The sequence below is a fragment of the Aulostomus chinensis genome, chromosome 20 (genome assembly GCF_037954235.1).
Source record: "Aulostomus chinensis isolate RoL2024-O1b breed Wild chromosome 20, RoL_Achi_v1.0, whole genome shotgun sequence".
In the NCBI taxonomy this organism is placed as follows: Eukaryota; Metazoa; Chordata; class Actinopteri; order Syngnathiformes; family Aulostomidae; genus Aulostomus; species Aulostomus chinensis.
Window position 1 is genome coordinate 3,028,276 of NC_141339.1, and position 14,765 is coordinate 3,043,040.

Here is a 14,765-nt window from a genome sequence, read left to right on the forward strand (position 1 = left end):
GTTTGTTATAATGTGTATTTTGGAGAAACACATCCATCAGGAGTTGGAGCAGTAAAGATGGGATGGAGAACATCTAAAATCAGACTGCAGTAAGAAAGCAAAACTGCTCTGTCTCCTGTCGTTTCGTCAGTCCGCTCTGCCGAGCCGTTATTCTGACTGCGAGGCTCCGAGGGTCACAGGCAGGAGATAAAGCACAGAGTTGGCTACGTTCACACCCCATCCCCTCTGATGGAGCATAGAAGCTGCCTCGTTTATCAGTAAACCATCCTTCATTTCTCACTACTGAGCAGACACAGACGTATGATCCATACGTACGGCGCGTCACAGCTCCCTTCAAGCCTCCGAACACTCGGATGTGGGGCTGCGACGATTCCTCCATACTTTGTTTGGACACTGAACTTCGGTATGAAACAGCTGCGTTATTCAAGACCAGAGTGTTGATAAGCTCTCACACACACACACACACACACACACACGCACACACACACACACACACACACACACACACACACACACACACACACACACACACACACACACACACAAAACCTAATTCAAACCTCAACCCTAAAACTAAGTCTTGACCTTCAAACGGCCCTTTAAAGGTGTGAGGACCGGCTAAAATGTCCTCACTCTGTTGGTTAAATATGTGTTCTAGTCCTCAACATGTAGCAAGTGCAAGAACACACACACACACACACACACGGAGGAGGTCAGTGCGCTCCTCTCACCCTGTCTTTTCGATCTGGTGACTTCCCTCATCAGCAGGATGTTTAATAAACCCAACACATTCATTTTTGGATGAATTCTCTTGCGATTCAGTTTTCACAGCTGGAGGAGACTTGTTGTTGACGGTGGAGTTTATTTACGGTGGAAACTACCGTGATGGTCAATGACATCATCGACACCAACCAGAGTGCTCATAGGATTGAACGACTCCATAAGGAGGCCTTTCCATTAAACGGGAGAGTCTGGGTCTCTGTCAGAAACTGTCAGACCTCCTCAGAGCGGAGCGGCAGGTGAGGGAGGAGGGGAGGGCCGACTGATCGCCCATCACTCGCCGATGCGCCGTCCTCTCGGACCAATTAAAAGAATAATAAGCCCAAAACTGAGTTTCCGCACAAATAAAGTCTGCGTGTGCGAAACCCTGCCGAGTGTAAGATCCTGCTGTTCACACACAGTCTGCTGCCATGAGTTTGAGAGCGTCGTGTCTAGAAGAAGATCCTGTCAGTTGGATTATTTTAGTGGAAACAACGGACACAAATCTCGCGAGAGTTCTGCAAATAAAGAATTTCCCTCTAGACGGACGGAGGAAGATGCAAATCTTCAAAAATAGAACATCCTGTCGTGGTGCCGGTGTTTTAATGTGGCAGGTCACCATAAATAAAACACGATGAGCCGCAGAGTCACAACACTGATCCCAGACCTGCTGGGATAGAAGAGAACGCAGATCCTTTCCTTAAGTAAAAAAATGGACATTTTTCTTGCTTTTGCTGCACTTTAATGGCTCTCGTCTGTGTTTTTGATTTCTAAATACAGACACACAACCTCATGAGAGGAGAAAAGGGTGGCGTGTTGGTGAAGCGATCCCTGTGGGCCCCTGTTAGTACTTCAGCAAAAAGTAAAGTAAAAACACTAAAAGTACAGTCAAAGTAAAGTTACTTTACTCAGCACTTTCACATTATTATTTCATACTATCCTTTTAAGAGACTTGTCTTATTTTCTCTTTTGTGCAGTTTTAGTACTCTTAAATAAAGAAAAGTAACAATTGAAAAAATTGCTGAATGTGCAATACTTCTTATTATTCGATTAATCGCCAAAACAATCGATAACGGATGACAGGGTGACGCCGAGGATGGACGGCTGCAGCTCTGCTGGTGTCCTCGCTGCTGCTGCTGAACTTTCCATCGCCTCATGGGCTTCTCACTCCACTGAAACACATAAGAGGAGTCTTTATACGTGGAAGAGGATGACGAACTAGGAGGGTAGAGCTGAATTAGTGTGTGTGTGTGTGTGTGTGTGTGTGTGTGTGTGTGTGTGTGTGTGTGTGTGTGCCAGAGTGTACGCCCTCCACCTCAGAAGAAAGCACAGTTTACTGTTTCTCATGTGCGCCTGCATGCACCTTTGAATGGGTGACACCTTTAAAACTGTGTGTGCTCTAAAGCTGTTGGCCCTGCTCTCTCTCTCTCTCTCTCTCTCTCTCTCTCTCTCTCTCTCCAACCAGTTAAGCATTCCAAAGTGTAATCCAATAAAGTCCCATTAATCCAAGAGCCGCAGAGAAATCGCTCGGATGAAAGTCCACTAAAGATCTTTCCCATCAGTATAAAATGTGATTTTACGATCAAACACATCGTTTTGCAAACACACAGCCAAGAAAATTAAAAATAGACACACACAGGCAGACAGGCCTCCACAGCATGGATCCACGAGTACCAGGAACTAAACATTGCAGTTGTACTCTAAAACCTAAGGGTGTGCCTGCGTGCCTGCGTGCCTGCGTGCCTGCGTGCCTGCGTGCGTGCATGTGTTTGGTTTCTCATGAATGCCACACTCACAATCTAATCACTGTTTCCTTCTCTATATCCCACGAAAACGCGTACTGCATGCCAATGGTCCGGTTCCTGCACATTTCATGTTTACAAGGACAATATGTATTTACAGAGAGTTTGTCAGAGAACTCCAGATAAAGACGCACACGTAGAACCGTGGAACAATGCTCTCTTCATAGTAAATTCCAAACAGTCTGAACCCTCTTAACCTCAGCATCACAAACTCCTGCTGGGAGGACCGCCAGTGCGAACAACCCACAGAACTTTAAAGATCCAAAGTTCCCAAAGGAACAAATAATGCGGGCCACATTTCCAGCGGGAGATGTAGTTAAATGACGTGCTGCAGGTCAAACATTAAAACCCCCCATGTAATACTGAGTAGTCCGACACTGAGCCACTGGACGGCTGACCTGGACCCTGAAGGCGTCCTGCAGCGCCCGACACCAAGTCATTAGCAGCAGATCCATTTTTTATTCATTAATTCGCCGGACGGGAGTTCTTCTGTGGGATCGGACCAGACCAGCTATCCTTCATCCCCCCAGCGCGTCAGTGAGCCTCGGCTGATGCGGTTCACCAGTTCTTCCTCCATGGACCACACGTGGTGACCACTGCACACCAGTAAGACAACACGAGGCCTACTGGTTTGGCTCAGACCTGCTCCTCCAGCCAGCAGGAGGGCGCTGCATCTCCTTGACCGTCTGCTCCTGCCGGCTCAGTCGTTTCATCTCGCTTCAGTTGCTTATTTCAGTGTTATTGTTTAGAAGCAATGACAAAGGACGCACTTCCTCTCACCACACTTTCACACATCCCTTGAACAGGAACAGGAAGAAGGACAACGTACAACACCCGCACCTTTCTTCCTAAGAACATGACTTATAGCTCCAGCTGGCCAACCCGGCTGTGTTCACTGGTCTACATTCAGCCTCACGTGCCGCAACCATCTGGCCAATAAGATCCCTCAGTCTCCTCGTAACGTCCCAGCGTTTTGCTTTCTGCATTCTTTTGAATTGAATTATATTTGGACAGCATTTTCAATCATCACTTCCACGGTTTGACTCCATACACTGAGATGCACGTCAGTGCGTAGGGACGTTTCTCCCTGATTTTAACGTTGTGGTCACCGACATGAACCTTGATATCACTTTGCCATTTTAGGGAATTCTTTTTCTTTTAGCCAACAGCAAACAGGTCTACACCATACAGAAAGTTAGACAAAAAACAGAACAAGTCTCACACACACACACACACACACACACACACACACACACACACACACACACACACACACAGAGGAAATGTCCCCCCTTAAAACTAGAACTTGTCCTTTTTAGACCTTGTTTTTGTACAAATTGCTTTGGATGTCTTTATCTTGTGAAACCTTGTTAATTATGTCATTGTCTTGAGATGACAAGTTAATTACCTTGTCATCTCGTGAGATAAAAGCATTTTCAAAAAGCAATCACAAGAAGCTCACGGCCTTCCTCTGCTAAACAGAGATGTCACACGTCAGGTCGTGGGTGCTGGAGGCTGAACGATGGAACTCCCATCGAGCTGATAGCCGCTCACTCTCACTCTCAATCACACCTGAAAGCACGTAGGAGCTCACCTCCCCCACAGGTGGGGACCCCACCCAGGAAACCCCGGGCTTCTGTCCCTCAGGCCAATCACAACAGTTAATCTGACCTGGTTAATCTAACCTGGTGCCTGACAGGAGTCCTGCAACCATGATGGCGGAGCGTTCTGCACGGAACCAACCGGGCCATCTACTTTCTCTAGAAAAGAACAAGCAACTAATTCTGCATCCAATAAAAAGCTTTCTCCGATCTTCATGCCCCCCCCCCCCCCCGCCCGACTCTATACGGAACAGCACTGATGGCCCAGCTAGCTTTGTAGCGCTAGCACCCAGCTAGCATTTCCTCTTCAAGGTTTTACAGGTTTAGAGTTTAAAGGACAACAGAATTTCTGTGCTGCTGCAGCCTGCATGAGGTTTCCTCGGGTCTGACCTTCACTCAGCCTCCTGCTCTTTGTTGCTGCTGCTGTTTATGAATGCAGGTGAATTCACATTTGCATGCTCCTGTCTCTGTCATGATGTCACACTGCTACATTGGTTTTAGCATTAATTCTGAAGCTGCTGCACTTGTCGGGAGTCCTTATTTTACAGTCATGGGAGCAACGGGGGCTCAGGTGAAGGACAGCAGCTTTTATTCACGGACAGATAAAACAGACAGGAAGTCTACCAGTTCTCACTTGAGAGCTGCTGATCAAAGAGATGTCAGCGGGAACTTCATCCCTCACTCTGTTGCTCTCAGCGGGTGTGAGCCTGTCCAACCACATCCACAGGCAGCGCTTGGTATCAAGACACACACACACACACACACACATACACACACACGTCAATTATCCATCATGCTTTTCAAGATAAAATTAATACCCACAACAACAAAAGAAGTCATTTTCTAAAAATAAAGCCATTTCTCTGACATTCGTGCAGCACTGCTAAAAATAAAACTAAGCTTCATCACCTTAAAAGTTAAGTTCACGTTGGCGTTGTGATCGCTTTCGATCAATTGCGCAGCTCTAGAAAGAAAGTGGCGTGGAGACGACAGGCTGCATGACGAGTCCTTCCACGTCAGTCACATGATCCTCAGGCACAGAGTCATTTTTCATGACGGAGGCACAGATAAACCTGTTCATGTTTGAGTCATGCTGATGTTTCTACTACTGATCTGACCTTTGACCTGTATTAGGACATGTTGATATTATCTATATGAAAAGAAGTTCACATGATTTTCATTTCTGTTCATCAAACATTGTGAATTTGTAAGCTTTTTCTTTATTTCTAACCCTTTGGAGAAGCTGATTAATAGCATGGTTCATCCACTTCAAAAATGGCAAACATCTGCAGCTACAGATGAAGTGCTAATGCCACTGCTCCGCCCTGGGCCTCCACGACAGCTGACACGTTCAGAACTGAAGCTGACGCAGCGTCATCCGTCCTTCCATCCACACAAGCAGACAAAAATGCCAGAAAGTTTCTCTCTCACACACACACACACACACACACACACACACACACACACACACACACACACACACACACACACACACACGCACACACACCGATTAAGTCTTCATCCTCCAACAGACAGACAGATTCAAAAGGCGACTTCATTACTGCTCTGCCGGGGTCTGAGTGGTGAAACGACCCTTCTGCACATCTTACTTTGATTCATGGCGCCATAACTCAGTGGAAGTGGAACCTCTGCACCTGTCTGAGCATCACTTCATTCCCCAATAAAATCCTCCTCCTTATAAAACAGCAGACACACATCTCCCCGCCAGGCAGGAGGCCTTCACATTCCACCATCATTTTATTTAACGGTGTCTCTGCGTGGGTCCTCCAGTGGAGAACTGTGGGTAAAGCTGGAAAATTCAAGGGTGACACAGAGAGTAAAGTGGGAGGAAGAGGGAATGAAAGAGAGGGAGAAGGGGGGATGAGGTTTAATACTTAAACAAAGAATCACTTGCGGCTTTTATTGTTGCAGGAGCTTTCATTTAGCTTCAAGGGAAGGCTTTGACAGCGACGTGAATGAGCGCCGTGGAGAGGGGTGTGTCTCCGTGTTTGAACTGTGACCCCCAGGTCAAGCACCCCTCCGCCATCCTTGTAAAGGTATACTCCTGTACACACACACTAATGCACACAGCCTGTCACACACAACAACATACACACTTGAGTGCACTCGCTCATGCTTGAGCGATCGCATGGCGACAGCAAATGACAGACACACATTCTTCCAATGTCTTTGAATGCTGTTTTACTCACACACACACACACACACACAGACACACACACACACACACACACACACACACACAGACACACAGACACACACACACACACACACACACACACACACACACACACACACACAATCGCATTGGCCCTGTTCCAACATGGAGGACCAGCATGACTGTGTAAACGTTCCTCTGACTGTTTAGCCTGGCAGTCACAGAGATACACAGAGAATGTCCATGATTCTGCTAGCGGCTTTAGCGTTACTGCTAAGACATGTCAGCCTTAGGATGGAGCTCCTTGAAAACTTAACCATGTATGGAGGCATGTGTGTGTGTGCGTGTGTGTGTGTGTGTGTGAGAGAGAGAGAGAGAGAGAGAGAGAGAGAGAGCACTAAACACCACTATCTGTGTGTTCTTTAGGCCCGTACCATGGAACGGTGGGATGAGTTTCGGGAAGAGCTCCAAATCTCAGCACTAACCTTATCCAAACACGGTAAAGGAGGCTCATACGTATCGTAAACTAGGGACAAAAAGGTTGACGAGACTGGAAAAGTCTCCCCACGTTTGCATTTCCATAAAGAAGCTTTGTTTACTTCCTTGAGTAGAGAATCAAAGCGAGCCGATCTGGATCCTCTCGTCATCAGAAGGAAGACAATCCAATTACACTCTGATGGCCTGGCGGCACACTGCTGCATTCAGGACACCGTCTCTATTGTACTGGCCAGGCTTTCAACTTCAGGCTACAGTGCAATGCATCGTGGGAAATATACAGTTAAGTTTGATAAACCAGTGGTCACCGACTCAACATCGTCCCAGAAGCATCTGCTGACTCCAATGCACTGAAAAAAAAGAAACATTCCCTTTTTTCCTCGTGAGTTCACGATTGCATTTAAGCAGAGTTTACTTAATAGAACAGAACAGAACAAGAGTTCTAGCAACGACCAGCTTCCTGCATCTCGAACACAAAGCTCCATTCACAAAACAAGCTTGTAAAACTTGTTCACTTGTTGTCCTGTGGAAAGAACAAATCTGCATTATTTGTGTTTGTTTACCGTAACGATACTGCAGCCCCTCATGGCAGATTCTGAATTTGTGATTTTGGCCCTTAATAGTAAAATCTGACTGACCGCTATGCAGGACATGATCATAATCTGGTAATAATCCAGGCCCAGAATCCTGAATACACCTCCTCTCTGTCACTTCAGCTCCGTGAGTTCATTTCCAGCCAACGCTTTCAATTTTTTTTCTAAATTCCTTTTCAACTTGTTGTCATTATCAATTTACTGAACGATGGCGAAGGAAAAGAAAAGAGAAAATGAGAAGAGAGGAGCACGAGTTTGCTTCCCTGCATTGTCTGAACCTAGCATGCAGTTCTGAGCCTGGCACCATGAAGCAGGTCTCACACACTCAGACCGCCTTCGCCATGTTGCACTGAAACACAAAGAGCGAGGAAAGAAGTGAACAAAGAGAGCCTGAGAAGTCGAGTTCAAAGCCTCCCTCACCTCCGCACACACGGCCAATCACAACCCAAGCTGAGCTATCTAAACAACATGACACCTTCTGTGTCATGTGATTCCTCGCCGTCCGACTCCTGAATTCTTCCATGGCGGCTGCTGGGATTATGACATTTAATGTGATGGAAAGTAGAAAACTCCCAGCTGATTAGCCGGCCTTCTCTTCGTTTGATCAACACTCCATCTATCCATCCTCAACCCCTTCTCCTGTTTCAGTGTCACAGGGGGGCTGGAGCCGAACCCAGCTGACACGGGGCAGGAGGTGGGGCTACCCCGAACAGGTCGCCCGTCCGTAACAAGGCCACATGGAGACAGACAACCATTCACACCTACGGACAATTTAGAGTTTCCAATTAACTTGGTGAGTGTGTTCTTGGTGTGTGTGAGGACCCAGAAGGAACTCACCTGGAGGAAGAACACACTAACGCCACACAGACAGACCCTGGCCGGCTGCTGGATTTGAACCCGGAACCTTCCGTCCAAACCACCACACCACGCTTAATCAACATCATGGATCTCAAACAGTGAAATTCAGTCCATGTTCAAAACAAATCACGCTGGTGCCAAGCTGCCGGTGTTGGTAGAAACTGGAACACGCCAATCCAGAGCACCTCGAACGCATCACAACCCCCGAGAGGACGACGAGCTCTCAGATCAGCTTCCCTGAGATGGTTTCTGACAGTTTGACCAGAAGTTCTTTGACGGTGCAAACCAGCTGTTGCATCAGTGGTCTGGGAGGCTGCTGTCAGATGACCTCACGGGTGACAACGCCAGATGTGGCGGTCCTGGGCTGCTGTGGTTATACAGGCTCGTGGCGATGCTCGGATGTACTGCCGAACTCTTGCAAAAGACACTGGCGACGAGGGGGTGGGATGAACAGGGCGACCGGCCCAGTGCTGCCGCCAGGTGGGCGGGTTCTCTTACTCTTCTCACCAACATGGATACGAACACATTTGTGAACAAAAAGTGTGAGAAATCAACATTTTGTGTCCATGTGAGAGATCTCAGGGTTTTTTTTATATTAGAACTCCTGAAAAAAACTGAGCGCAAACTGCTGTTGTTGTGGTTTTTAAGCCAAACACACCTGCCATCTAAACTCATGACATCACTCAGGAAACAGTCAGTAAGACGCCACAGAAGGAATCAGAGGAATCACTGAAGCGTTATATAAGGACACTACCGCTCCTTGCTGCCCCCCAGTGGTTATCTAATATCCATGAAACTGTCCATCAGCCATCCACCTGTGTGGGTTCAAAAACACGGCACCTTTCCGTCCCTTCATCTGAGGGGTTCTGAGAGGGTGACACGTGTGAAGGCGGGAGACGTGTGAGACAGCAGCGTCCCTCGTCCCTGCTGGGTGTCGTCAGCTCAGTCAACCACTGCTACCGCTTACAAAACACCTCACACATCTGTCAAAACACACGTGCTGAGTTCAAACACGAGCCAGAGGGCCAACCTGCCCGGCCGCAGGCAGGCCCCTCCCCTCCCCGGCGGGCAGCTCTGAGCGTGTGTCTGCTCTGTGTGAGTCAGCAGGGGGACAAACCCGGGCCCCCTCCTCTCGCGATGGCCCGCATGTTCTGAGTTCTGTTGCTGCCTTTCCTCACTTCTTTGTCCTCTCTTGTCACGCCAATGTCTCCTCTGTGCTTCGCAGGCACTTCTCCTCATCTTTGCTGCTTCTTTTTATCACCTACATCCTTCCTCTGTTTTCAGATCTGTGGCCATTCAACTTTGAGATACTTGTGTCCTCCTTCTCCAGCTTCCTCTCTGTACGTCTCTCTCTCTCTTCCTCGTCCACCCAAGGGACCAAGACTCATCACCCAGGGAGCTGCAGCTCCAGCAGCAGCAGCAGCAGCGACTGTGCGCTGATGTCGAGAGAAACCTGATAGAAGCTCAAAATGAAGCAGCTCAACTCCCAGAAGCCAAGACCACCACACACACACACGCACACGCACACACACACACACGCGCGCGCATGCACACACACACGCACACACACACGCACACACACACTTACATAATCTGTCAGTGAAAAAGTCCTCATGCATTCATTTACAAGCAGACAAATCTATCATGGACACAAGTGGCCACAAAGCGGGTCCACACACGGGCCCCTCGGGCAGAAGCTCAATCACATGCTAATAACACAATGTAGAGCAGCAGCAGCTCCAGCAGCTGCAGCAGCACCAGCAGCACCAGCAGCAGCAGCTCCAGCAGCAGCAGCTCCAGCAGCTGCAGCTCCAGCAGCTCCAGCAGCAGCAGCTCCAGCAGCTGCAGCTCCAGCAGCTCCAGCAGCAGCAGCTCCAGCAGCTGCAGCTCCAGCAGCAGCAGCTCCAACAGCAGCAGGACAGTAAAAGCCTGCATGTGTTGGCTCAGCAGCAACATTAACAGTGCAATGAGCAGCATCAATGATGTATGAGTGTCTATAAATCGGTAGTGGCTAAGATTAGAACTGTTCCCACTCTGTGCTCCAAAAGAAGTTCAGAGGTCGCTGGGAGTGTGTGTGTGTGTGTGTGTGTGTGTGTGTGTGTGTGTGTGTGTGTGTGTGTGCGTGTGTGCGCGTGTGTGTGCGTGTGTGTGCGCATGCATGTGCGTGTGTGTGTGTGTGTGTGTAAGTAACAAAAAGCCTCATATAAAACTTTGAAAATATCAGTCTTGCTGAGGAATGCCCCGCGTGTTGGAGCCCCTCAGACTGCCCACAGAGCCGCTCGCCTCTCCGTGACAGGACGGTGATAAACTTCCCTCCAGCAAAGCCAATGGGGCGCCAAACATTCTGACCCCCCCAGAAAACATTTCACTCAGGCCCCTGAAACAGTAAATATCTATAATCCCTAAGACCTGAACAGCTCTGGGCTCCCTGAATCATCATCACACCCCCACCCCCCCATCAACCCCTCAACTAGTCACCCCCTCACTGAGTCGAACAAGAGAACTTATCATCGTCCATAAGGAATTTCCTCTGAAAGTTGGAGTTAAGTTTCCGAAACTGGATCACTGAAGTAAAACAACTATAACATCATCGTATCCGTCCGAATACTACTACTAATACTACTCATACTACCACACTGATATACCACTATAGACGACACCGTAATGGAAACGCAAGTTAACATCAGGAAACATTTATTCCACATCAGAATGATGTCAAAACTCTGACGTGACACCGCCGGCTCACTGTAGTGTCATCAGAATGTACCGGAAGTAAAAGTACTCGCAACTTGATTGATCTCTGAATGGATGACAAGTGTGTCAGATTTCTTCTCTCAGTGCTCATTGAGCTGCTAGCCGCATGTAGCAGATCTGACATCAATGTGAAAATGTCTCAAGGATCATAAAGGTTCTCCTGATCCGGCTGATCAATGTGAAAGGTCATCGGTGGGTTCCACACATGATCCCCGGTTCTGATCCGTTCTCCCTCACTGGTCCCTGCAAATTTTTGCTTGTTTGTGTAAAAGAACCCGTCCTCCAGGTGTCCACATAAACACCCAAAACCCAGAGCGCGCACGCGCACACACACACACACACACACACACACACACACACACACACACACGGTGAAACAAACGCGTTTTGCTGCTGATCAATCCGTTATTCAAACGTCTGAGAAGAATTTCTCACGTGTGTTGGTGCTGAAACTGATGGTTGACGTCACAAATCAAATCAAACGCTCGTGTGCGTCGCCGTTTGGACCGTCATCACCGCAAACGTTCCATCCTAACCCTCCAGAAACCGGGACTCTTCTCCCAGTGACAGTCCCAAGGTCTCCCACTTAGGATCCGATAAAATAAAACTCGCTCGACTCGTGAGTTGACCAGCTGGTTCGGCTCGTGCTGGGCTTCATTACGCTTTAAATGTCAGGACCCCTGGGGGCCCCGCGTAGGAGCCCCGGCAGCAGGGGACGTTCGCCGTGGTTCTCGTCCCAGCAGAAGTCAAACACGTGTGCGGGTCCTACCTGTGTCTGCTGGCGGCTCTCTGTCCACCCTGAATGCTGGTCTCCGCGTACCCGAGACCCCAGCTGACCCGGGCCAGCATGACGGCGAGCAGGTAGCACAGCGCCTCCATCTCCCAGGTCCAGCACGGCTCCGGATCAGATCGAGCTGATTTGCTTCTAAAGTTGATCCGAGATCAGAACCTCGCCCGTGGTTGGTTCTCCTCACCAGGTGTGGACCGAAGAAGAAGAAGAAGAAGAAGAAGAAGAAGAAGAAGAAGAAGAAGAAGAAGAAGAAGAAGAAGAAGCTCCAGTCAAGTGCATGTTTGAGCTGCTGATCTGCAGCCGGAGCGATGCGATGGGACTCTGGTGGAGTGTGAAGCCCGCTGCTGAGGCGCGGAGCAACCAAAGTTTCCTGTCAGGGTTCCAGGAGCCGTCATGCTCTCTCTCTCTCTTTCTTTCTCTCTCTCTCTCTCTCTCTCTCTCTCTCTCTCTCTCTCTCTCTCTCATACTCCACTCAAACTCACTGTAGTTCCGTTCAGCTTCTTTGGCATTATAAAGAAAGACAGATAACTTGATTTATTTCTCCCAGCAAGCAGCGGGGAATGTATTTTCCTTTTATTTCCTGTCTCATTAGCCATCTAAATCTCCTTCACACATATCAAATCACACCAAGTACCAGAAAAGAAAAGGCAGAAACCACAAGAGCGCAGTCGGCCAACTAAGTCACAAATATGTATCACGCACTTGTATGTGGGAATTATAAAATCTAACAATGCACTGATATGGAAATTAAAGCCTGGTGCAGATACCGGAGTTGGTATCACAATTTAGTTGATAAAACCACTTCAATGCTTTTGAACTTGAAATGTCACTCAAACGCAGGTTGAAACCGGAGTTCCAAATGTGTCCCAGATTTCCGGGTGACCTGCTACACACCACACGTGACACCAGGGCCATCAAATTTGTTCATCATGGGGAGAAAAGTTCTTTGGAGCTTTAACGGCCGGACAGAGGTGCCATCTTTATGAGTTCATCACACCATTTTGAAGTTGATCCCTTGGTGGCGGAGGAGGGTGCTCCAGAACCTCCATTGACCTGCTGCTGACCTTTGACCTTTGATAGGTAAACTAAGCTACCGTTTGCCCCCCAACAGGAGGACAGCAGAGCTGCTCTGAGAAGCAGCGTGTTGAAGTATGCCAGGGTTTACAATGTTGAAGGAAGCGAGCTAACTTGCTAACGTTAGCTTGCTTGAGCGTCCAGGCTCATTCGACGGTTCGTTACTTTGATCGCTCAGACTCAGCCGGTCCGTCACCAGAAGGATGTACAAGCGCCGTCACCGTTCAGATAGCAGGGCTCAGTAGCAGAGCCTCAGGCGCTGGTTGGCGTTACCACAGCAACAGCAACCATGCTGGGAACTCAGTCCGTCACCATCCCACAGGCTTCATTAATCACATCCACATCCTTTATCTGCATTCTGACGCTCGTGTTCCAGGTACAGCCCTCCTGCACACGACACGCCACGGCACAGCAGAGTCCTGGAGAAAGCTGCAGGTAGGCGGCGCGTGTGACAGCGCACAACGGATGAACACTGCCTGACACGCAGCAATGTGCATATCAGCCAATACCGATGGTGAGCAGATACGTCCCCAGTAGAATCTACTTCAGATGTGTCCAAGTGGGCCCAGAGCCGCCGGCGCTCCTCCCACCCAGGCGACGCCACTCAGAGGTGAGACGGACAGGAAACCAGACAGATGCTTAAAAGAGAAAACAGCAAAAAGCAGGGGATGAGTGTGCTCTTTGCACACAAAGTGGTGAGACTGGGAGGGTGAAAACATAGTCGACAGCTGGAGGAGGACAGGTCACGCACAGGAGACTCACAGCACCTGGAGCAGGAGCAGGAACCACACAAGGGGGTTGGAGGTTCACAGTAAAAGTACTGCGGATTCATGAGCTCCTCGTGGAAAACACGGAGCAACCATCTCACCTACAGGGAGGTGTCCTGCAGCTCCCGCTGTGCTAACAGCCCACACTGACCTCAGCGGCCCTCGCTGACCAAGACGGGAACAGCCAACCTGGCGAGCGCCGTCACCAGTATCCCACCATTGTTCTTAATCTGCAGAGGCTTTTATTTGCTCTCCATGCTTCTTTGGGTGGAAGGAGATGAAGCCATGCCAGAGATCTCTTGTCTCGTTTTGGTAAGATTACCACGCAGAAAACCGGTGAACATAATATTCCACTTTATAGCAAGATTTATGTGTTTTAATTCATGCTAGTACTCTTTTTTTTATATCAGTGTGGCCTTGTCTTGGTTTACTGCGCGACTGAAGTTGAATCAAGTTTAGCTTCAATTCACTCACAAATACGGGAAGTTTGTGTGAGTCTGCAGATCCGTTCCCTCATGTTCAGGCTGCCTTCTGAGTCTCACTGACTACTGAGCAATTTATACTTCTAAAAAAAGGAACACACACACACACACACACACACACATACACACACACACATATGTAGTAGCACCTCCTTATCTCCGGGATAACGAGGCCGTTCTGGAGGTGTGATTGATGCTGTTCTACTGTCCGGGACAGTTGGACTCCACACTCATGATTTACTCTACACTTCATCTCGCCTTCTAACCTTTTCCACTCAGTCTTTATCTGACTGGGTGTCCAAATTTAGCACACAGGCCAAACTTTTAAAAATAGACTTGTGCCGTCTCAGCATTTCTCCCATCAGAGTTCAGTTTCCCATTTATCCACTGGATTCCAGTTAAAAGTCAGCGGATTAAGTGCGGTATCCTCGACGTGCTGAAGGCGGACTGAACAGAGAGACGCGCTCCCTCTTCTTCCGGTTTCGTTAAATGCGTTCTTGTGTCTTCACGATAAACGGAGAATGTGTGTGCTCTTCTGTTTGCCTGCCATATGTCTTCCTCTTCCTCATGAAAGCTGCATCTCCTCCACGGAGGAATGCCCAGCTCAGCAGTCC

At 48.6% G+C, this 14,765-nt stretch overlaps 1 protein-coding gene across 1 annotated transcript in view; it reads right to left on the bottom strand.

The window, feature by feature from the left end:
* Positions 1-12,164, bottom strand: part of emilin1a (elastin microfibril interfacer 1a) — a 33,393-nt gene extending 21,229 nt beyond the window's left edge. The window contains exon 1 of the mRNA XM_086189841.1: positions 11,808-12,164. Within this exon, the coding sequence (XP_086045967.1) occupies positions 11,808-11,917 (110 nt within the window). The 5' untranslated portion in view covers positions 11,918-12,164. The remainder of the gene's footprint in view (positions 1-11,807) is intronic.
* Between the last annotated feature and the right edge of the window lie 2,601 nt (positions 12,165-14,765).